This window comes from Coregonus lavaretus (assembly GCF_964263955.1).
Source record: "Coregonus lavaretus genome assembly, chromosome: 15".
NCBI lineage: Eukaryota > Metazoa > Chordata > Actinopteri > Salmoniformes > Salmonidae > Coregonus > Coregonus lavaretus.
In genome coordinates, this window is record NC_140002.1 from 27,172,318 (window position 1) to 27,198,163 (window position 25,846).

Here is a 25,846-nt window from a genome sequence, read left to right on the forward strand (position 1 = left end):
TGGATATTGGCTACAGTGTGACATGCTGTAACTCAGTGAAATCACCACAGAGGGTATTGTACCTTCTGATGCATGGCTAAACCTCGGGTGTATCCACAACTTTAATAAAGTTTGATGTGTCAAGTATTTCAAATAATATGTCATTTAGCAGACACTTTTATTAAGCAACTTACAGTCACGCGTGCATACATTTTACGTATGGGTAGCTCCGTGAATCGAACCCACAATCTTGCCGTTGCAAGCGCCATGCTCAACCGACTGAGCCGTCATGGTTAACACAAGAATTTGATAACAACATTTACATTTTTGACACAAAATAAATTCCTATTGAATTAACATTTTGTGTGACGTGAGAAAGAGCGGTGTAATCACAAAACTGCCTCAGGCCAGTTGTGCTAATGTTTTGGCTTTATATAGTGCATTAGATTTTGCATAGACACACTAACTGAATACTGAAGGACAATTAAGCACCATAATCCAAAGATTTATGTTTAACACTTCAATTAAATAATCCTTTCTTCAGACTATCCTGTAATGCCACACTGCTGATCCTAACCTGCCTGCATCTGAAGGGAGTTACTGGAAGCTAAGCTTTGTGTGAGAAGGAGAGACTGAGCAGCATGTCCTGCCCTCTCGCTCTCTCTCCCTCCATCCCTCTCTCTATCTCTCCTCAGTCAGAGCCTGTGTGGTTAGATTCAGTGATTCAACACGCACTGCCTGCCTGTCGGTGGAAACACCAGGCTTTACAGCCCTTCTAAGAGGATCATTTTTAAATCCACCAAAATCTGTTGGCCTCTTTACAATATTTCAGCCACTACTGCTGCTCTGCTCGTATGGATGGCACACGACCAGTCCAGTGTAACACTCATTCTGTAGGCAGGGCAGGGGTGAATTTAGGATAAAACAAGGCACTCATCTGCAATGATTTGTGAACACCCTGGCCTGGTTGGCAGTGTGCAGAGCAGAGGTCCCTATGGCCAGTGAATGACTAGACAGCTGTCCATCTAACCGTGATGAGAGTAATTTGGGTATCGAATGAGTCAACGGCATTAAAGAAAATGAAATTCCAGTATAAATTAATAAATGACTGAAATACATGAATCAATGTTGGATTTAGCAGCAAAGATCAGATTCCACATTCTGCTGGCATGAAAATGTGCTGTGATGCAACCTGAGACCATCTGAAAAAACATATAATGCCCTCCCTCTCTCGCTCTGGGCTGAAGTAACCAAACTCAACTACCTCTCTTTCTTAAAGCAGTGCAACCTGCTACCTATTCATCATCCACATGGCATGAGCTTATTACACATTATGCAATAGAGGATGAACAAGTAATTGGCTCTGAAATTGAAACGTTTGATTTGTTTTCTAATTTAGATTTCAACAATGGAAAATAAACCTACTTAATGAGATGAAGAGAAGAGCTGTCTGTGCTCTGGCTCATTGTGTTCATCACCTTGGTCTGATTTCACCATCAGGAAACGGCTGGTGGTCGGTGTGGATGATAATGATAGCTTAGTGGAGTAAACAATGCCTAATAACAGCAGGTGAGGCTTGACCCTACGGGTATTCTCATGTTATTCTCATGTGAAAGTGACATTCAAAGCGTAAACATGGCACAAAGCAGGGAGGCAGCTGAGCTGAGGGATCTTAACCTCTGCTCTGCCTGAAGTGGCAGCAGGAACCCTAGTCAGAGAATAGAGCTCAGGGATAGAGCTCTGCTACCCGACCCGAGCCCGACAATACATCAATAACTAGGGTACGGGTAGGGCTCGGGTATCACTAAATTGATCAATAACATTTTGAAGCTGAGCCATTGCTTGTGCTCTGCTGCACAGTACAGTCATATCTGACTAAGATCATAACATGGTGTCGGAAGTGTTTCAACCTTGTCAAATATAAGAAAATAATGCAATAATGTTCCTTGAGTTTTGTCAGAGTTTAGAGTGACGTAAAGTAGCTAACAGTTCACTGCTCTCTCATGTCTAGTCATTGAGCAGAGCAGCCCAAGTCAAGTGGAGCCGTTGTTATGGATACTCACCGAGTGCATGCAGAGCGAACTGCCTGCGCGCAGGGAGTGAGTGACAGATAGATAGGAGCAGCTAATGGATTTACTAATAGAGGAAGTTATTTTCTGATTTCGGGTTTCGGGCACGGCCAGGCTTTAAATTTGTCAGAAGCAATCGGGCCTGGGTAGGGTAGGGCCTGAATGTCGCGGGAATGGGTAGGGCTCGGGCTTAAAATTCATGCCCGTGCAAGGCTCTATTCAGAGACTCTCCATCACACAGCTAATACAAGTCATTGAAGTCTACACAATAGTGGTAGAGGCTTTGATGGAGACAGAGAGGTCCTTGATCACATCTGTCACAGTCCACACCATCCACAGTCCAACATGTCATGCACTCACGTTATTATGAAATCAAAAGAATAAGGTGAGGAATGACTGAAACAAGGCATTCATCATAAATGCTACTTCATGTTTTCCTATTCGATTGATAAAGAAGCTGTGCATCTTTGTGGTGCATTGTTGGGACATGCAGGCTGCACAGAATCATTTCAGATTGCCTAGATTTTAAAAGGACCACTGCAGTCCAGGCATAGCTCTTGGTTCAGCTTCAGTACTTTTGTTTTTGTACTGTGAGGGCAGTTCTACGTACTTTACGGTGCCTTAAACAATCTCCTCTGAGAGACAGTCATTTTCCGCTGTTTTGGAGAAGTGGTCTACTGGCTGAACACAAATAATGATGTGGTCCAGCTATCCAGTCAGGTTCCATCTGTCAAGAAGCTTCATATCCTATTTCTAGGAGAGCTTGGATAAAAATCCAGTTTTTCTGAATAGGCTTCATTTATATATTGCACGTAGGTCCAGGAGGAGAATTGCATTAACTGAAGCTAATTTTTGTTAAATGGCTGAATTGGGAGAACCCACCATACTGCAAATCTCATTCACATCCTTCATTCTTATGAATAACACTTCACTCTCCAACCATGCAGGCATTCAGTGACAAGGTTTCATCATACACAAATTAGAGACAGACCAGAGGCTTTAGCATCACATGAAAGCAGGCTGAATGAAGCCGCTTTGAGCAGTTCACCTTCAGCACAGTCAGATTGGGATGTCTGTCTGTCACTCCTCAGACACCCACATCCAAAGGAGCCTGGTCCCCAACGGCAAGGTCCACAACAGTGTGTGTGTCATAGATGAACCCATAGCTGACCTGCTTCTTTCTATCTCAGGGATCCTGCTTGTCACAGTGCAGCCATTTCATGCCATGTGAGGAGGACTGAGGTCTCTCTCTGCCCTGGGCTGGTCCCCACTGGCTGCAGAACAATACGGACACAGCACCACAGCAGTGGACTGCACCACTATGACCAGCTGCCAGACTTGATGCTCTCCTCTCACACCACCTCCTCCTGTCAGGTGATGTTCAGAGAGTCTATTCTCAGCCCTAAGGATTAGTCATGTATGCTTCGTTAGTAACTTCATTAAGGAAGTATTCTAATATAATTCACAGCTGTGTCTGACAATTTTTTTTGTCATGTCACTGGGTGATTTAAAAAATAATATATTTACCAGACCAGAGGTACTGTGTTTGGCAGTAAGGCTTGGACATAACAAAAATGGAGTATGATCTGTTAGTCATGGGACTGTACTTTTTCTGAATTGTGATGTTGCAGAGAGGACTGAAAACAGACAAGCAATAACAGTGGTACTGATGCATCTGAAACAACAAAGGCAAAACACCCTCAAGTCGTTATTCAAACACTCAAATTCTCTGTGGCACTCACTCCGTGGCAACTACTCCGTAAAGAACTCTAATGGGATGTGGCAAATTACTAAACAATTTACTTTGTTCACAGAGCATAACTATGAATAAACCCCCCCAAAACAGACTGCTGCTGCCCCAAGCTGTGTCTGTGTAAACGGCATGTCTCTGGCACGGACCTCCTTAGTGCTCGGCTCACTGAGCCAGACAGAGACATGGCAGGTCTCCATCATTACTCATGCACAGGGCATAACACTGGGACAGAGAGACATTTAGTTTAACATTCTACATCAGCACACATTTTTTATATTGAACATGTATAAGGGTTACATTATTTCTGTGCTCAATGCTGTTATATCCATGGTACTTTATTGAGGCACATGATTCAAAGTTTTGAATAGAAAACAGTGGTTAGAATTCCTTGGTAAGAATATATTTGATGTCTGATGATACTGAATGATAGCCTATATCAATAATATTTTACTTACTTCTCTCATCAATATACAACTACCTTCTTACTACTCCCTACTCACAGGGCCGGATGAAGAAATCAACGGCACCAGGGCTTTTTTTGTTTTGTTTTTTTGTAAACAAATCCGTGCACAAAGACGCAATTCGGAGTGTGGTAATTCTACTGTTGAAGAAAAAACATTTTATAATAAAGCCATAATAATATTTATGATGTGGTATAGACTACAGTTGAGCAGTGGCGTTTTTAGGATTTTCACACATGGGGAACATTTTTCAGCAGGGTCAGGAAAAAAACATAACTTTTATAAACGCATTTCATGCAATTCTACATCATTTACATGACAGAAGACATTAGCATAATATTTTTTTATACCACAAAAAAGACCAAAAAGAGTGGCTCCTCTGACAAACTGAGATGAATAAAAACGATCTGGTCTTGAATTCAAACAATAGCCCAGGCCAATAAAGCGACACACAGATTGTCCAATATTCTAAGAATGAGTGAGGGAAAAAAGTATTTGATCCCCTGCTGATTTTGTACGTTTGACCACTGACAAATAAATGATCAGTCTATAATTTTAATGGTAGGTTTATTTGAACAGTGAGAGACAGAATAACAACAAAAAAATCCAGAAAAACGCATGTCAAAAATGTTATAAATTGATTTGCATTTTAATGAGGGAAATAAGTATTTGACCCCCTCTCAATCAGAAAGATTTCTGGCTCCCAGGTGTCTTTTATACAGGTAACGAGCTGAGATTAGGAGCACACTCTTAAAGGGAGTGCTCCTAATCTCAGCTTGTTACCTGTATAAAAGACACCTGTCCACAGAAGCAATCAATCAATCAGATTCCAAACTCTCCACCATGGCCAAGACCAAAGAGCTCTCCAAGGATGTCAGGGACAAGATTGTAGACCTACACAAGGCTGGAATGGGCTACAAGACCATCGCCAAGCAGCTTGGTGAGAAGGTGACAACAGTTGGTGCGATTATTCGCAAATGGAAGAAACACAAAATAACTGTCAATCTCCCTCGGCCTGGGGCTCCATGCAAGATCTCACCTCGTGGAGTTGCAATGATCATGAGAACGGTGAGGAATCAGCCCAGAACTACACGGGAGGATCTTGTCAATGATCTCAAGGCAGCTGGGACCATAGTCACCAAAAAAACAATTGGTAACACACTACGCCGTGAAGGACTGAAATCCTGCAGCGCCCGCAAGGTCCCCCTGCTCAAGAAAGCACATATACTTGCCCGTCTGAAGTTTGCCAATGAACATCTGAATGATTCAGAGGAGAACTGCGTGAAAGTGTTGTGGTCAGATGAGACCAAAATGGAGCTCTTTGGCATCAACTCAACTCGCCGTGTTTGGAGGAGGAGGAATGCTGCCTATGACCCCAAAGAACACCATCCCCACCGTCAAACATGGAGGTGGAAACATTATGCTTTGGGGGTGTTTTTCTGCTAACGGGACAGGACAACTTCACCGCATCAAAGAGACGATGGACGGGGCCATGTACCGTCAAATCTTGGGTGAGAACCTCCTTCCCTCAGCCAGGGCATTGAAAATGGGTCGTGGATGGGTATTCCAGCATGACAATGACCCAAAACAGACGGCCAAGGCAACAAAGGAGTGGCTCAAGAAGAAGAACATTAAGGTCCTGGAGTGGCCTAGCTAGTCTCCAGACCTTAATCCCATAGGAAATCTGTGGAGGGAGCTGAAGGTTCGAGTTGCCAAACGTCAGCCTTGAAACCTTAATGACTTGGAGAAGATCTGCAAAGAGGAGTGGGACAAAATCCCTCCTGAGATGTGTGCAAACCTGGTGGCCAACTACAAGAAACGTCTGACCTCTGTGATTGCCAACAAGGGTTTTGCCACCAAGTACTAAGTCGTGTTTTGTAGAGGGGTCAAATACTTATTTCCCTCATTTTAAAATGCAAATCAATTTATAACATTTTTGACATGCATTTTTCAGCATTTTTTTGTTGTTATTCTGTCTCTCACTGTTCAAATAAACCTACCATTAAAAGTATAGACTGATCATTTCTTTGTCAGTGGGCAAACGTACAAAATCAGCAGGGGATCAAATACTTTTTACCCTCACTGTATATACATATATATCAGTGGCGGTCATTGCCGTTTAAAATGAGGGAGGATGATAATTTTTTTAATGAGCATGGCCTTATTTCTATTAGAGCATAGTTCAATGTAACATTGATAGGTTTAGGCTACTACATGATACTCACATTTTCCATAACCCATCATGAGGTTGCTACAACCTAGCCTATGAATGAAAATGTACAATGTAGGTGCTCAGGTAGAGAACATTTTGAGTAATCAAGGTGACTGACAGTGACCAATTCAATACCGCCTTGCACACTCTTGCCTGCATCTAGCTGATCTAGGGTGTAATCATTAGTCCAACATTTGCAAATGAGAGATTCTATTGGACAAATTCAGGTATGTTTATCCCCGTTTTGTTCCTTTTGCTTCCGTTTTAAGAAACGTTTCTCAACAGAATCGGCGGAATGAATACACCCCTGATCACACGCAAACAGTTCACTTACATAGCAGTCACATAAAAACAGCATGATCACTTTGCTAGTTGTATATATAAAGTTGTATATATAATTCCTTCTCGCAACTATCTACGTGCTCTCCTCTCACTTTTTCCCTTCACTTGTGGACTTCAGTGCACAACACATCAGCTATCTGTGACCAGGCGGAAAAACCTTTCCAAGCCAAACCTTCATATCATGACCGCTAACTAATACACACAGCCTACATCGTTGTCATGTCATATATATATATTATAGGCTACTACAATAAATACACTTTCCAGTGGCACACTGACTCACCAAATGATGAAGATGAAGCCATAGGCTACTCACCGGTGATGGCTGATGCGCTCGTCATTGCAATAGCTTATCTCAAGATAAGCTACTTTGAAAAACAGTGCTGCTGCTGTTCACTCAAAATTGGGAGTTCTTGAGAATGTATTTCTCTATTGGTTCTACAGAGAGATTAGTCTTCTGTTTTCAGCAGTAGGCATTTGCTTTCCAAACTGTACGTTTTTCCCACGATTGTATTTTGAAATTTGCAAAAGGCAGACTAACAGCCGCAACCAACTAAATAAATATAATCCATAGATGGCTGTTCCCATTCAAGTCAGGACTGGCAGCCATTGCTAGTGTACCCATTAACAGTCAAATTGACAGGGTAAGAGGTTCCAAAACCCTTCTATGGATTATATGTCTCTGGCCACAACGCATTTGGTGCACATAGGCATACCGGTAACTGCCAAAATAAAGGAAACACTTGAGTAAATGAGGGGTACAAAGTATATGTTATGGTGTGGGGTGAATTTTCCTGGCATGGTTTAGGTCCACTTGTAGAATCTATGACAAGGCACATTGAAGCTGTTCTGGCAGCTTGGTGGCCCAACACCCTTTTAAGACACTTTATGTTGGTGTTTTCTTTATTTTGGCAGTTAGGCCTACCTGTATGTGCTTGTGATAAAACATAATCCACAGTTATTTTTTTAACTATTGATCCTCTGCAGCTAAATTATGCTCTCTGGTGTACTTTGAACATTGAGAGTGGAACCTAGTGCCGCCTCATCTTAAAGTTGATCTCACTAAGTGTGTACACGCATCAAACCTCCACAGTGACATGATACCAGTGGTGTAAAGTACTTAAGTAAAAATACTTTAAAGTACTACTTAAGTAGTTTTTTGGAGTATCTGTACTTTACTATTTATATTGTGCCATCTGGTTTGCTTAATATAAGGAATGTGAAATGGTTTATACTTTCACTTTTGATACTAAGTATATTTTAGCAATAACATTTACTTTAGATAATTAAGTATATTTAAAACCAAATTCTTTTAGACTTTTATTCAAGTAGTATTTTACTGGGTGACTTTCTCTTTTACTTGAGTCATTTTCAATTAAGGTATCTTTACTTTTACTCAAGTATGACAATTGGGTACTTTTTCCACCACTGCATGGTACAATGTGTGGTTCTGTGTCAAGACAATTTAGAACTTACTTGTATGAGCTGCCAATTGTAACTTCCTGTTTTAACTGCCTGTTTAGCGCATCTAGCGCCGCCCTGCCTCTGGCCCCTGCCGCGTCTTCTCGCTCCACTTTGACGCTAACTTTCTTTTCACCATCCTTCTCTACATTTTGCTTATTTTTACTCCCTCCCATCATTTCTTTCTCTTGCACTTTGTCAGCAATTTCGCTTTTCTCCACCCCACTGTCAACCTCCGCGTGTGCATGGTAGTGTTTGGACCTATCCTGGACACAGTCATCGCCGATGGAGGGATTGGGCCTGTCAATCCAAGGATGGTCGTCCCTTTTCGGAATGGGCCATGGCTTGAAATCCTTCTGATATTGTGTCTTGTTGTTAAAAGGGGTCTCGGGAGTGTGATATTCATTCTTAGGTTTACAGCTTGGCTCAGGGCGCACTTTCCAGTGCTTAAAGTCTTGGCGCATTACAGAACCACACGCGCGCTCCTCAGACAGAGCGGTGCCCGTTGCAGGGTTCCCACAAGCCGCTACCGCCTTGTCCCCGTGAGCGGGTTGAGTTTCTATGGTGACCGCGCTCGCCCGTGCCTGGTGATGCGGCTGTTTTTGTTGGTGCTGCAGCTGAAGATGCTGCATCTCCGATACATCATACCTGGTGAAAACCAATGGCACCGAAATGTCCCCCTTGTCCAGCTGGTTCCAGAAGCGGGCCATACAGCACGCCCTGGTGATGCAGGGCCACGCCATGATGTCGGCTTTAGCTCAGTTCCTGCGCGCGATACAATGGCTCTCTGTCTCTCCTAGGCTCTTGATGGGCACCAGTGTTCTGCTATAGGAACAAAATGAGGAACAAAATGTCCGAGTTGTTGAATGGTGCAAGATACGATATTTAGCGAAAATAGAGGAATGATACATCCATGATGCAAATATTACGATTACAGAGATTGGATGGTTAATTAGCGTTATTACAACCTCCTCTTTCTCGGATGTTTTCCTTTTGCGCTGCTCTCAGCTCCTGCTCGTTCTGTCCCATCATGCACATTACACTATGATAGGGCACTGCAAGGAAGATCCGCCCCGCCTGCGTGCTCAGCATCCCCCAATGAGATGATGTTCAGAATTGGCGCAGAGAAATATCACCTGGCATCGTCATCATCATGCAATGTCTGCAGTGGGAGGAGAGAGGTTTTGACGCTTCAAACCTTTCCATTGTAGTTTTATGTCGCCATACTTCTACACCATCCCGTGTTTATGTATTGCTAGTAATTAATTAAACATGATAGGTTGATGGTTTGCTTTATAGCATATCAAAGCGGGAATAAACTGAACAGTGGCCCATACTGCAATTGGATGGAGAAAACTTTAGAGCAGAAATGCAGAAATATTTCATTTGTGTATGTGTCATTGTATGGAGGCTTTGGAGTAAGAGATAGGAGATAAGTTGGCTTTGTGATCAGGGGTCTTACCTCTGTTTAACAACAGAGGACAGATAGTGATTTCTGCTCTGAAGTAGACAATGCCTACTCATTATACACAATCAAGAGTAGCGCCACGCTGAGCATCTGAAAACATTTGCATGTGAATGATGGGAAACACTAATGACTAATTCTGTATTATTTGTCACTGTTATTACTGAAATTATAGATGCATAAAACATGTTATTTTTAAGGTAAAGCTACAAGATCATTCATTCATTGCCTAGCAACAATCCTGGAATCAATGATTAATACTCTGCTTAGATCCCTTTTAACTGCTACATATTTTCTGAATGTAAAACAGTCAGGGTTCAGACCAGGTCATAGTACCATCTCTGCTACTTCTATGGTTTTAAATGTCATAAATTGTTTAGATACGAAGAAACACTGTACTGCCCTCTTTATTGACCTGTCCAAGGCATTCGATACTGTGGATCACACGTTACTTGTTCAGAAACTCTCTATGATTGGCTTAGATCAGGCTGCTTGTAGCTGGTTTGAGAATTATTTAAAAGACCGAACACAGTGTGTACTTACTGTTGGCGTCAAATCAGGATTTCTAGACATAACAAAAGGTGTCCCACAGGGTTCGATTCTTGGTCCAGTTCTTTTCACTATTTATATTAACAGCATTGGTCTATCTGTACAAAACTGTAACTTTCATCTGTACGCAGATGACACTGTTGTATACGCTACTGCCCCTACGACAGCTCAGGCTCTGTTGACTCTTCAATCTGCTTTTACTAAGAATGGCGCCGGAGAATATGGCTGCCGTTTTGCAGTCCTCTAACCAATTGTACTATTATGGGTGTTTTTCCGCGTTATTTGTAATTTATTTAGTACATAATGTTTCTGCCATCGTCTCTTATAACCAAAAAGAGCTTCTGGATATCAGGACAGCGAATACTCACCTCGTATTGGACAAAGATTTTTTCTTCAACGAAGCGGCCGTGAAGGATATCCTACAGACACCCGACAAGGCCCAAATCCCCGTCATTCGCATGAGAAAGAGACTGAGATATCGTGGACGTAGGTCGGGGTGCCTTGTAAGGATCCGACGGCGAGCGAGTAAACTGCCTCTCCCATCAATCCTATTAGCCAATCTTCAATCATTTGAGAATAAATTGGATGACCTAAGATTACGGTTATCCTACCAACGGGACATTAAAAACTGTAATATCTTATGTTTCATCGAGTCGTGGCTGAACGACGACATGGACAACATACAGCTAGCGGGCTATACGCTACATCGGCAGGATAGAACGGCTGACTCCGGTAAGACAAGGGGTGGCGGTCTGTGTATATTTGTAAACAACAGCTGGTGCACAAAATCAAATACTAAGAAAGTCTCGAGGTTTTGCTCGCCTGAGGTAGAGTATCTTATGATAAACTGTAGACCACACTATTTACTAAGAGAGTTTTCATCTATATTTTTCATAGCTGTCTATTTACCACCACAAACCAATGCTGGCATTAAGATTGCACTGAATGAGCTGTATAAGGCCATAAGTGAACAGGAAAACGCTCATCCAGAGGCAGCGCTCCTAGTGGCCAGGGACTTTAATGCAGGGAAACTTAAATCCGTTCTACCTAATTTCTACCAGCATGTTAAATGTGCAACCAGAGGAAAAAAAACTCTACACCACCTTTACTCCACACACAGAGACTCATACAAAGCTCTCCCTCGCCCTCCATTTGGCAAATCTGACCGTAATTCTATCCTCCTGATTCCTGCTTATAAGCAAAAACTAAAGCAGGAAGTACCAGTGACTTGGTTAATAAAAAAGTGGTCAGATGACGCAGATGCTAAGCTACAGGACTGTTTTGCTAGCACTGACTGGAACATGTTCCGGGATTCTTCAGATAGCATTGAGGAGTACACCACATCAGTCACTGGCTTCATCAATAAGTGCATCGATGATGTCGTCCCCACAGTGACCGTACGTACATACCCCAACCAGAAGCCATGGATTACAGGAAACATCCGCACTGAGCTAAAGGGTAGAGCTGCCGCTTTCAAGGAGCGGGACTCTAACCCGCTATGCCCTCCGACGAACCATCAAACAGGCAAAGAGTCAATACAGGACTAAGATTGAATCGTACTACACCGGCTCTGACGCTCGTCGGATGTGGCAGGGCTTGAAAACTATTATAATAATAATATGCCATTTAGCAGACATTTTTATCCAAAGCGACTTACAGTCATGTGTGCATAAATTTTTACGTATGGGTGGTCCCGGGGATCGAACCCACTACCCTGGCGTTACAAGCGCCATGCTCTACCAATTGAGCTACAGAGGACCACAAAGGGAAGCACAGCCACAAGCTGCCCAATGACACAAGACTTCCAGACGAGCTAAACCACTTCTATGCTCGCTTCGAGGCAAGCAACACTGAAGCATGCATGAGAGCACCAGCTGTTCCGGATGACTATGTGATCACGCTCTCCGTAGCCGATGTGAGTAAGACTTTTAAGCAGGTCAACATTCACAAGGCCGCAGGGCCAGACGGATTACCAGGACGTGTACTCCGAGCATGTGCTGACCAACTGGCAAGTGTCTTCACTGACATTTTCAACATGTCCCTGACTGAGTCTGTAATACCAACATGTTTCAAGCAGACCACCATAGTCCCCGTGCCCAAAGACACTAAGATAACCTTCCTAAATGACTACCGACCCGTAGCACTCACGTCTGTAGCCATGAAGTGCTTTGAAAGGCTGGTCATGGCTCACATCAACACCATTATCCCAGAAACCCTAGACCCACTCCAATTTGCATACCGCCGCAACAGATCCACAGATGATGCAATCTCTATTGCACTCCACACTGCCCTTTCCCACCTGGACAAGAGGAACACCTACGTGAGAATGCTATTCATTGACTACAGCTCAGCATTCAACACCATAGTGCCCTTAAAGCTCATCACTAAGCTAAGGATCCTGGGACTAAACACCTCCCTCTGCAACTGGATCCTGGACTTCCTGACGGGCCACCCCCAGGTGGTAAGGGTAGGTAACAACACATCTGCCACACTGATCCTCAACATGAGGGCCCCTCAGGGGTGCGTCCTGTACTCCCTGTTCACCCATGACTGCATGGCCAGGCACGACTCCAACACCATCATTAATTTTGCCGATGACACAACAGTGGTAGGCCTGATCACCGACAATGATGAGACAGCCTATAGAGAGGAGGTCAGAGACCTGGCCGTGTGGTGCCAGGATAACAACCTCTCCCTCAACGTGACCAAGACAAAGGAGATGATTGTGGACTACAGGGAAAAAAAGAGGACTGAGCACACCCCCATTCTCACTCTTCATTGACGGTGCTGTAGTGGAACAGGTTGAGAGCTTCAAGTTCCTTGGTGTCCACATCACCAATGAACTATCATGGTCCAAACACACCAAGACAGTCGTGAAGAGGGCACGACAAAGCCTATTCCCCCTCAGGAGACTGAAAAGATTTGGCATGGGTCCTCAGATCCTCAAAGAATTCTACAGCTGCACCATCGAGAGCATTCTGACTGGTTGCATCACCGCCTGGTATGGCAACTGCTTGGCCTCCGACCGCAAGGCACTACAGAGGGTAGTGCGTATGGCCCAGTACATCACTGGGGCCAAGCTTCCTGCCATCCAGGACCTCTATACCAGGCGGTGTCAGAGGAAGGCCCTCAAAATTGTCAAAGACTCCAGCCACCCTAGTCATAGACTGTTCTCTCTGCTACCGCACAGCAAGCGGTACCGGAGTGCCAAGTCTAGGTCCAAAAGACTTCTCAACAGCTTCTACCCCCAAGCCATAAGACTCCTGAACAGCTAATCATGGCTACCCGGACTATTTGCACTACCCCCCACCCCCACTCCATCTTTTTACGCTGCTGCTACTCTGTTAATTATTTATGCATAGTCACTTTAACTCTACCCACATGTACATATTACTTCAACTACCTCAATTAGCCGGTGCCCCCGCACATTGACTCTGCACCGGTACCCCCCTGTATATATAGCCTCCCTACTGATATTTTATTTGACTTCTGCTCTTTTTTTCTCAACACTTTTTTGTTGTTGTTTTATTTTACTTTTTTATTAAAAATAAATGCACTGTTGGTTAAGGGCTGTAAGTAAGCATTTCACTGTAATGTCTGCACCTGTTGTATTCGGCGCATGTGGCCAATAAAATGTGATTTGATTTGATTTACTACCTTGCAGAAAGCCTTGGTTGACCTGAAGTTGGTACTAAATGCTGGTAAAACCAAGTACATGTAATAATGTAACTGATGATTTATGCATAAGTACGTAAGATGGTGCCCCATTGATCGTGTCCCCGCTTATAAATATCTGGGCATCTGGATTGACGAAAAGCTATCTTTTAAAAAGCATGTTGACGAGTTAGTCAAGAAATTAAGAATTAAGTTGGGCTTGCCTTTCATAGGAATAGGGCTTGCCTTTCATTAAATAGTAGAAAACAGATAATTCAGTCTACATTTAGTCCTGTTATAGATTATGGCGGTATTATATACATGAATGCAGCTACCAGTGTTTTGAAGCCCTTGGACACAATTTATCATAGCACACTTCATTTTATAACATCTGACAATTTTGACACTCACCACTGCATCCTTTATCATAAAGTTGGTTGGACCTCGCTAAAAACACATAGATCACTTAATTAATCTGTTTTTGTTTATAAAGCCTTACTCAATAAACTACCAATTTACTTAACATCATTGTTGAAATATAGAAACTCTGATTACAACACTAGGTCACAGGGTTGGTTAATACTGGAGACTCCACGTGTTTTCACAGAGTTGGGTAAATCTGCCTTTTCCTACCAGGCCCCTATCATGTGAAATAATCTCCAAGTAATGTTTAATTTGGATGTGTTGTCTCTGAGTCAGTTTAGGAGAAAGGCTAGGGATTTTTATATTTATAAATGTGTTTGTTTTGTTTGTTTATTGTGTATATAATATTTGCTATTTATTTAATTTTGTGTTTTAAATTGAGTATAATTTTATTTTCTGTATTGTTCCCAGGGCACATTTGCAAATGAGACCTAGGTCTCAATGTGTTTTTTCTGTGGTTAAATAAAAGTAAATAAATTATTGTCCAATGCTTCAATTTTCACTTTCAGGAATTCAGATTGCATTCAATTATTAAAATTTCTTGTGAGAACATACAACTAAAGAATGGTATTTACAGGATAAGTTATCAATCACTTTAAATAAAACTGCGTTAGCACACTCCGCCAACCCTGATGTTCTAGCAGTGTCTGAATCCTGGCTTAGGAAGGCCACCAAAAATTCTGTAATTTCAATCCCCAACTACAACATTTCCCGTCTAGATAGAACTGCCAAAGGGGGCGGAGTTGCAATCTACTGTAGAGAGAGCCTGCAGAGCTCTATCATATCAAATCAAATCAAATCAAATCAAATTGTATTGGTCACATGCGCCGAATACAACAGGTGCAGACATTACAGTGAAATGCTTACTTACAGCCCTTAACCAACAGTGCATTTATTTTAAACAAAAAAAAAGTAAGAATAAAACAACAACAAAAAAAGTGTTGAGAAAAAAAAGAGCAGAAGTAAAATAAAGTGACAGTAGGGACGCTATATATACAGGGGGGTACCGTTGCAGAGTCAATGTGCGGGGGCACTGGCTAGTTGAGGTAGTTGAGGTAATATGTACATGTGGGTAGAGTTAAAGTGACTATGCATAAATACTTAACAGAGTAGCAGCAGCGTAAAAAGGATGGGGTGGGGGGGCAGTGCAAATAGTCCGGGTAGCCATGATTAGCTGTTCAGGAGTCTTATGGCTTGGGGGTAGAAGCTGTTGAGAAGTCTTTTGGACCTAGACTTGGCACTCCGGTACCGCTTGCCGTGCGGTAGCAGAGAGAACAGTCTATGACTAGGGTGGCTGGAGTCTTTGACAATTTTGAGGGCCTTCCTCTGACACCGCCTGGTATAGAGGTCCTGGATGGTAGGAAGCTTTGCCCCAGTGATGTACTGGGCCGTACGCACTACCCTCTGTAGTGCCTTGCGGTCGGAGGCCAAGCAGTTGCCATACCAGGCGGTGATGCAACCAGTCAGGATGCTCTCGATGGTGCAGCTGTATAATTTTTTGAGGATCTGAGGACCCATGCCAAATCTTTTTAGTCTCCTGAGGGGGAATAGGCTTTGTCGTGCCCTCTTCACGACTGTCTTGGTGTGTTTGGACCATGATAGTTCGTTGGTGATGTGGACACCAAGGAACTTGAAGCTCTCAACCTGTTCCACTACAGCCCCGTCGATGAGAATGGGGGCGTGCTCAGTCCTATTTTTCTTCCTGTAGTCCACAATCAACTCCTTTGTCTTGGTCACGTTGAGGGAGAGGTTGTTGTCCTGGCACCACACGGCCAGATCTCTGACCTCCTCCCTATAGGCTGTCTCATCGTTGTCGGTGATCAGGCCTACCACTGTTGTGTCGTCGGCAAACTTAATGATGGTGTTGGAGTCGTGCCTGGCCATGCAGTCATGGGTGAACAGAGAGTACAGGAGGGGACTGAGCACGCACCCCTGAGGGGCCCCCGTGTTGAGGATCAGTGTGGCAGCTGGGCATACTATCCAAGTCTGTGCCCAAACAGTTTGAGCTTCTACTTCTAAAAATCCACCTTTCCAGAAATAAGTCTCTCACTGTTGCCGCTTGCTACAGACCCACCTCAGCCCCACAGCTGTGCCCTGGACACCATATGTGAATTGATTGCCCCCCATTTATCCTCAGAGTTTGTACTGCTTGGTGACCTAAATTGGGATATGCTTAACACCCCGGCCATCCTACAATCCAAACTAGATGCCCTCAATCTCACACAAATTATCAACGAACCTACCAGGTACAACCCTAAATCCGTAAACATGGGTACCCTCATAGATATCATCCTGACTAACTTACCCTCTAAATACATCTCCGCTGTCTTCAACCAGGATCTCAGCGATCACTGCCTTATTGCCTGCGTCCGTAACGGGTCCGCGGTCAAACGACCACCCCTCATCACTGTCAAACGCTCCCTAAAACACTTTAGCGAGCAGGCCTTTCTAATTGACATGGCCCAGGTATCCTGGATGGATATCGATCTCATTCCGTCAGTAGAGGATGCCTGGGTGTTCTTTTAAAAGTAATTTCCTCTCAATCTTAACTAAATTAAATAAACATGCCCCATTCAAAAAATACAGAACTAAGAACAGATATAGCCCCTGGTTCTCCTCAGACTTGACTGCTCTTGACCAGCACAAAAACATCCTGTGGCGTACTGCATTAGCATCAAATAGCCCCGCGATATGCAACTTTTCAGGGAAGTTAGGAACCAATATACACAAGCAGTTAGGAAAGCAAAGGCTAACTTTTTCAAACAGAAATGTGCATCCTGTAGCACTAACTCCAAAAAGTTTTGGGACACTGTAAAGTCCATGGAGAATAAGAGCACCTCCTCCCAGCTGCCCACTGCACTGAGGCTAGGAAACACTATCACCACCGTTAAATCTACAATAATCGAGCATTTCAACAAGCATTTTGCTACGGCTGGCCATGCTTTCCACCTGGCTACCACTACCCCGGCCACCAGCTCTGCACCCTCCGCTGCAACTTGCCCATGCCCCCCCCGCTTCTCCTTCACACAAATTCAGACAGCTGATGTTCTGAAAGAGCTGCAAAATCTGGACCCCTACAAATCAACTGGGCTAGACAATCTGGATCCTTTCTTTCTAAAACTAGCCACCGAAATTGTCGCAACCCCTATTACTAGCCTGTTCAACCTCTCTTTCGTATTGTCTGAGATCCCCAGAGATTGGAAAGCTGCCGCGGTCATCCCCCTCTTCAAAGGGGGTGACACTCTTGATCCAAACTGTTACAGACCTATATCCATCCTGCCCTGCCTTTCGAACGTTTTTGAAAGCCAAGTTAACAAACAGATCACCGACCATTTCGAATCCCACCGTACCTTCTCTGCTATGCAATCCGGTTTCCGAGCTGGTCATGGGTGCACCTCAGCCACGCTCAAGGTCCTAAACGATATTATAACCGCGATCGATAATAGACAGTACTGTGCAGCCGTCTTCATCGACCTGGCCAAGGCTTTTGACTCTGTCAACCACCGCATTTTTATTGGCAGACTAAATAGCCTTGGTTTCTCAAATGACTGCCTCGCCTGGTTCACCAACTACTTTTCAGATAGAGTTCAATGTGTCAAATCGGACGGCCTGTTGTCTGGACCTATGGCAGTCTCTATGGGAGTGCCACAGGGTTTAATTCTTGGGCCGACTCTTTTCTCTGTGTATATCAATGATGTCGCTCTTGCTGCTGGTGACTCTCAGATCCACCTCTACGCAGACGACACCATTTTGTATACATCTGGCCCTTCATTGGACACTGTGTTAACGAACCTCCAAACAAGCTTCAATGCCATACAACACTCCTTCAGTAGCCTCCAACTGCTCTTAAACACTAGTAAAACTAAATGCATGCTCTTCAATCGAACGCTGCTGGCACCCGCCCACCCGACTAGAATCACTACTCTCGACGGGTCTGACCTAGAGTATGTGGACAACTACAAATACCTAGGTGTCTGGTTAGACTGTAAACTCTCCTTCCAGACTCACATTAAGAATCTCCAATCCAAAGTTAAATCTAGAATCGGCTTCCTATTTCGCAACAAAGCCTCCTTCACTCATGCGGCCAAACATGCCCTCGTAAAACTGACTATCCTACTGATCCTTGACTTCGGCGATGTCATTTACAAAATAGCCTCCAACACTCTACTCAGCAAATTGGATGTAGTCTATCACAGTGCCATCCGTTTTGTCACCTAAGCCCCATATACTACCCACCACTGTGACCTGTACGCTCTTGTTGGCTGGTCCTCACTACATATTCGTCGCCAAACCCACTGGCTCCAGGCCATCTATAAATCACTGCTAGGCAAATCCCTGCCTTATCTTAGCTCATTGGTCACCGTAGCAACACCCACCCGTAGTATGCGCTCCAGCAGGTATATCACACTGGTCATCTCCAAAGCGAACACCTCCTTTGGCCGCCATTCCTTCCAGTTCTCTGCTGCCAATGACTGAAACGAATTGCAAAAAATTCATGAAGCTGGAGACTCTCATCTCCCTCACTAACTTTAAGCATCAGTTGTCAGAGCACCTTACCGATCACTGCACCTGTACACAGCCCATCTGAAATTAGCCCACCCAACTACCTCATCCCCATATTGTTATTTATTTTGCTCATTTGCACCCCAGTATCTCTATTTGCACGTCATCTCTTGCACATCTATCATTCCAGTGTTAATACTAATTGTAATTATTTTGCACTATAGCCTATTTATTGCCTTACCTCCATAACTTGCTACATTTGCACACACTGTATACAGTGAGGGAATAAAGTATTTGATCCCCTGCTGATTTTGTACGTTTGCTCACTGACAAAGAAATTATCAGTCTATAATTTTAATGGTAGGTTTATTTGAACAGTGAGAGACAGAATAACAACAAAAAAATCCAGAAAAACGCATGTCAAAAATGTTATAAATTGATTTGCATTTTAATGAAGGAAATAAGTATTTGACCCCCTCTCAATCAGAAAGATTTCTGGCTCCCAGGTGTCTTTTATACAGGTAACGAGCTGAGATTAGGAGCACACTTAAAGGGAGTGCTCCCAATCTCAGCTTGTTACCTGTATAAAACACACCTGTCCACAGAAGCAATCAATCAATCAGATTCCAAACTCTCCACCATGGCCAAGACCAAAGAGCTTTCCAAGGATGTCAGGGACAAGATTGTAGACCTACACAAGGCTGGAATGGGCTACAAGACCATCGCCAAGCAGCTTGGTGAAAAGGTGACAACAGTTGGTGCGATTATTCGCAAATGGAAGAAACACAAAAGACCTGTCAATCTTCCTCGGCCTGGGGCTCCATACAAGATCTCACCTCGTGGAGTTGCAATGATCATGAGAACAGTGAGGAATCAGCCTAGAACTACACGGGAGGATCTTGTCAATGATCTCAAGGCAGCTGGGACCATAGTCCCCAAGAAAACAATTGGTAACACACTACGCCGTGCAGGACTGAAATCCTGCAGCGCCCGCAAGGTCCCCCTGCTCAAGAAAGCACATATACAGGCCCATCTGAAGTTTGCCAATGAACATCTGAATGATTCAGAGGAGAACTGGGTGAAAGTGTTGTGGTCAGATGAGACCAAAATGGAGCTCTTTGGCATCAACTCAACTCGCCGTGTTTGGAGGAGGAGGAATGCTGCCTATGACCCCAAGAACACCATCCCCACCGTCAAACATGGAGGTGGAAACATTATGCTTTGGGGGTGTTTTTCTGCTAAGGGGACAGGACAACATCACCGTATCAAAGGGACGATGGACGGGCCATGTACCGTCAAATCTTGGGTGAGCACCTCCTTCCCTCAGCCAGGGCGTTGAAAATGGGCCGTGGATGGGTATTCCAGCATGACAATGACCCAAAACACACGACCAAGGCAACAAAGGAGTGGTTCAAGAAGAAGCACATTAAGGTCCTGGAGTGGCCTAGCTAGTCTCCAGACCTTAATCCCATAGAAAATCTGTGGAGGGAGCTGAAGGTTCGAGTTGCCAAACGTCAGCCTCGAAACCTTAATGACTTGGAGAAGATCTGCAAAGAGGAGTGGGACAAAATCCCTCCTGAGATGTGTGCAAACCTGGTAGCCAACTACAAGAAACATCTGACCTCTGTGATTGCCAACAAGGGTTTTGCCACCAAGTACTAAGTCATGTTTTGCAGAGGGGTCAAATACTTATTTCCCTCATTAAAATACAAATAAATTCATAACATTTTTGACAGCGTTTTTCTGGATTATTTTGTTGTTATTCTGTCTCTCACTGTTCAAATAAACCTACCATTAAAATTATAGACTGATCAGTTCTTTGTCAGTGGGCAAATGTACAAAATCAGCAGGGGATAAAATACTTTTTTCCCTCACAGTATATATTTTCTGTTGTATTTCTGACTTTATGTTTTGTTTTACCCCATATGTATCTCTGTGTTGTTGTTTTTATCGCACTGCTTTGCTTTATCTTGGCCAGGTCGCAGTTGTAAATGAGAACTTGTTCTCAACTGGCTTACCTGGTTAAATAAAGGTGAAATAAATAAAGAATATAAATACAAATAAAATAGATTCCCTCAAGGTTATGATAGATGCCACATTTCCATTTGTTTATGGCCTAATTAGATAGCCCCAAATAATCAATATGATGTGAAAGGGAAAAGTCACAATCAATAATAAACAATCTAAACCAGTTAATTAACACACAAATATATTGATAACACCAGGGGCTTATCAATCAGTGTGTGTTTTGTGTGTTCAGCTATACATCACCATTATTAACTTTTTAGATCACATCTCATGTGAATCAACACATGATCAAAACCCTTCTATAAGCACCTGGATAAAACCTATTGAGGATGAGCACTGATTGGTGAACAGCAGAATATAAAAAGATCAAGAGGTCCACCCGAAAGAAAAAATTAGAAAACTGATAAGAATATGGATATTGATTGGCAACAGGCTATCACAAGTACTTTATCTTTAAAATGCATTGAATATGCAGTAAACATGCCCAAAAACCGTTTATATTGTTGTTTAAACCTCAAATATAGCCGTTGTTTTACCCTTGGGACTGACACCTCCTCTGTTGTCTCCCTCAACTCCTATGAAAAGGACACGCCATCATGAGGCCTCTGATAGTGACCCGAGTTACTGTCCTAATGACAACAACAGGTAATGTTACTGCCCCATCAACAACAACAGGTAACGTGTGTTATGTGTAATGTGAAAAGTTGTATAAAAAAATACCCAGCTTGATAAAGTAGTAGTCTAATTCCCCAGCCAAGCAGATAGAACTAGTAGAGTAATTTTGGTTGTGAAGTGCATTAGCAAAAAGCGTTATACTTTCTTTAGAACAAAATGCAATTTACGACTTGGCTGTCTATTCTATTCTATAAAATAAAATTGTATTTGTCACATGGCCGAATACAACCGTGAAATGCTTACTTACAAGCCCTTAAACAACAATTCAGCTTTAAGAAAATAGAGTTAAGAAAATATTTACTAAATAAACTAAAGTAAAAAAAAAAGAAAAGAAAATGTAACACAATAACATAACAATAATGAGGCTATATACAGGGGGTACCGGTACTGAGTCAATGTGCGGGGGTACAGGTAGTTGAGGTAATTTGTACATGTCGGTAGGGGTAAAGTGACTATGCATAGATAATAAACAGCGAGTAGCAGCAGTGTAAAATCAAATGGGGGGTGTCAATGCAAATAGTCTGGGTGGCCATTTGACTAATTGTTTAGCAGTCTTATTGCTTGGGGGTAGAAGCTGTTAAGGAGCCTTTTGGACCTAGACTTGGCGCGCCGGTACCGCTTGCTGTGCAGTAGCAGAGAGAACAGTCTATGACTTGGGTGACTGGAGTCATTGACAATTTTTTTTAGGCCTTCCTCTGACACCGCCTAGTATATACAGTAGGTCTTGGATGGCAGGAAGCTTGGCCCCAGTGATGTACTGGGCCGTACACACTACCTTCTGTAGTGCCTTACGGTCAGATGGCGAGCAGTTGCCATACCAGGTGGTGATGCAACCGGTCAGGATGCTCTCGATGGTGCAGCAGTATAACCTTTTGAGGATCTGGGGACCCATGCCAAATCTTTTCAGTCTCCTGAGGGGGAAAAGGCATAGTCGTGCCCTCTTCATGACTTTCTTGGTATGTTTGGACCATGATAGTTTGTTGGTGATGTGGACACCAAGGAACTTGAAACTCTCAACCCGCTCCACTACAGCCCTGTCGATGTGAATGGGGGCGTGTTTGGCCCTCCTTTTCCTGTAATCCATGATCATCTCCTTTGTCTTGCTCACGTTGAGGGAGAGATTGTTGTCCTGGCATCACACTGCCAGGTCCCTGACCTCCTCCCTATAGGCTGTCTCATCGTTGTCGGTGATCAGGCCTACCACCAAATGTAATGATGATGTTGGAGTCGTGCTTAGCCACGCAGTTGTGGGTGAACAGGGAGTACAGGAGGGGACTAAGCATGTACCCCTGAGGGGCCCCTTCTCCATGGACGGTGAGTCCTGCTGCTGTGAATCTAGACACTTGCTAGTTGGTCCACGCATGCTCTGAATGACCTTGTGAATGTTGACTTGTTTAAAGGTCTTGCTCACATCGGCTACGGAGAGCGTGACCACACAGTCGTCCGGAACAACTGGTGCCCTCATGCATGCTTCAGTGTTGCCAGCCTCAAAGCGATCATAAAAGGCATTTAGCCCAGGACATCCCGAGTGGTGCAGCGGTCTAAGGCACTGCATCGCAGTGCTAGAGGCGTCACTACAGACCCGGGTTCGATCCCGGGCTGTATCACAACCGGCCGTGATCGGGAGTCCCATAGGGCGGCACACAATTGGCCCAGCGTCGTCCAGGTTAGCTAGCGACTTCTTGTGGTGGGCAGGGCACCTGCAGGCTGACCTCGGTGAACAGTGTTTCCTCTGACACATTGGTGCGTCTGGCTTCTGGGTTAAGCAGGCAGGTGTTAAGGAGCGTGGCTTGGCGGGTCATGTTTTGGAGGACGCATGACTCGACCTTCGTCTCCTGAGCCCGTTGGGGAGTTGCAGTGATGTGACTAGATTGAAAAGGGGGGGGGGTGGCATTTAGCCTGTCTGGTAGGCTCATGTCACTGGGCAGCTCGTGGCTGGGTTTCCCTTTGTAGTCCTTAATAGTTTGCAAGCCCTGCCACATCCGACGAGCGACAGAGCTGGTGTAGTAGGATTAAATCTTATTCCTGTATTGACGCTTTTCCTGTTTGATGGTTCGTCTTAGGGCACAGCGGGATTTCTTATAAGCGTCCGGATTAGTGTCCCGCTCCTTGAAAGCGGCAGCTCTAGCCTTTAGCTCGGTGCGGATGTTGCCTGTAATCCATGGCTTCTGGTTGGGATATGTACGTATGGTCACTGTGGGGTCGACGTCGTCGATGCAGTTATTGATGAAGCCGGTGACTGAGGTGGTATACTCCTCAATGCCATTGGATGAATGCCTGTACATATGTGTGTTTGTGTATTTCATATGGGACACCATACAGGAAGGTATGATGACAGACATGTTTGGCAAAGTAGCCCCAGCACCACTACACAAAATGTTGATAGGTACAGTATCTGTATCGGCTGTGAACGAAAATAAAAGATGAAATACAAGTGTAATATGGTATTTGCACATTGTTATATTAGCAGAACACTGCTTCTACAATATTATGTGAAGGATGGTTTATTCTAACTGTTACGCTTGAAAGTTATCAACACTTTGTTTGGGAGAATATCTACATAAGTTCTGCAATACATTCTTCTCATATTACTCTGTAGGCTACTCAGTATGAGAAGAGTGCCATCCTCCTGCAGCTCACACCTGCCTGTAGTTATTGATCTCTGCCTGCTGGACCCATGAAGCAAACTCTGTCATATCCAGGAGGGAGTGTCAGGCATTCCACCCCTCCTGCCACCTGACTGCACCTGTCCATAACCTGTAATACATTACATAGATGGAAGGGACTTCATCACCCACTGGAGACTTGAAGACAGAACCTCGCCCAGAGAGCAGTGCATGTTAGTGTGATAGACAGCCAAATCCTTAGATTTGGGCAAATAGACCTTAGAAATAGAAATGCCATTCTAGTTCTGTTAGACAACTGAAGTTGTACTCTACACACAACTGATTCTGATTTGTTAGGTAAAGTGTAGGCATACTATCTTTATAAGCACATCAATATGATATTTACAGCAGAAAATGTTTTGTCTTTGTAACACAAACACATCCATCAATTTTTTGTTGTTGTATGTACACTCAACCCACTAGGCCTTGATTTGACCCCAAAAAAGACATCTATGATTGGTTCAGATTTGGTCTGGTCCGGACTGGCCTTGATTTAGCCCAAATATAGACGTCTATAATTGGTCCAGTAGGGTGTTTGCCTTTTAACGCCACGACCCGGGTTTATTGTTTGCTACATGGGTGTCAGAAATGGGATGGCAGCCATGACCGTGAAACATCATGACTGGTAGCCGAAGCATTATAGTGCAATCTCCTTCTAGTAGCCAGAATTCCATCCTGCGTTTAGATTTGTGGGAAGTACTTTAGTGAATGAGTATAAGCCTACTAAGCATTTACCGACGGCAACGTCTTTTTTTGTCCTGTCCTGACCAGACGTCTTTTCTTGGTCCAAGGACGTTGATTCTTGGTCCGATCTGGACCGGACTAAATCTGAACCAATCATAAACATCTATGCTTCACAAGTTTGGACAGCACAGTACAGTACAGTAGAGCACAGCAGAGTACAGTACATTACAGTACAGTAAAGTAGAATATAGTGCATTACAATACAGTACAGTAGAGTACAATAAAGTAGAGCACAGTAAAGTATACTGTATTGTACCCTACTTTACTGTACTGTACTTAGTGGCTCTCAAACCCAGGCCACCAGCACCAATAACAAACTCCATAACCACTGTCCCGATAAGGGATCTCTCAAGGGAATGTGCTCATTGGGCCAGTAAAGTTAGGCCCTGTCCAGAAAAAACCCTAACCCCTCTTCCCTAGGCACTTGAGTAGATCTGAAACATTGATAGGTGTAAGCAATAGGGCGAATGCACTTCAAAGTAAATGTCAGCTCTGTTCAAAGTACACTTAAGAAAATATTTTATTGATCATATTGATTCAGGAGTATCATTAAAACTGGTTAACATTCCCCACCAACATTAGACAACTATATTGAAAGCCCTTAAATTTCTGAAATATGATGAATAAAATCAATGACGAGAGAATAATCAGATTAACTGGTACCTGACACGGACATGTTGGTTTAGCAGGAAGATAGGAGTACTGTAAATCAGGAGGTTGTGAGTTCAAATCCTATGTGAGGAAATGTTGAATAATAATTTCTGTATACATGCACAATATAATCATGCATGTCAAAATGTGTCAAATGTGTAAGTTGAAAACACTGTATGCTAGAAGTACTGTGTGTGAGTATCCCTAACCT

At 43.6% G+C, this 25,846-nt stretch overlaps 1 protein-coding gene across 1 annotated transcript in view; it reads right to left on the reverse strand.

Annotated features, from left to right (window-relative positions):
* LOC311143089 (microtubule-associated protein 6 homolog) overlaps positions 1-9,020 on the reverse strand; it is a gene marked incomplete at both ends in the record, with an annotated part of 47,173 nt that extends 38,153 nt beyond the window's left edge. The window contains one exon of the mRNA XM_084178895.1: positions 8,293-9,020. Within this exon, the coding sequence (XP_084035021.1) occupies positions 8,293-9,020 (728 nt within the window). The remainder of the gene's footprint in view (positions 1-8,292) is intronic.
* Positions 9,021-25,846: the final 16,826 nt, after the last annotated feature.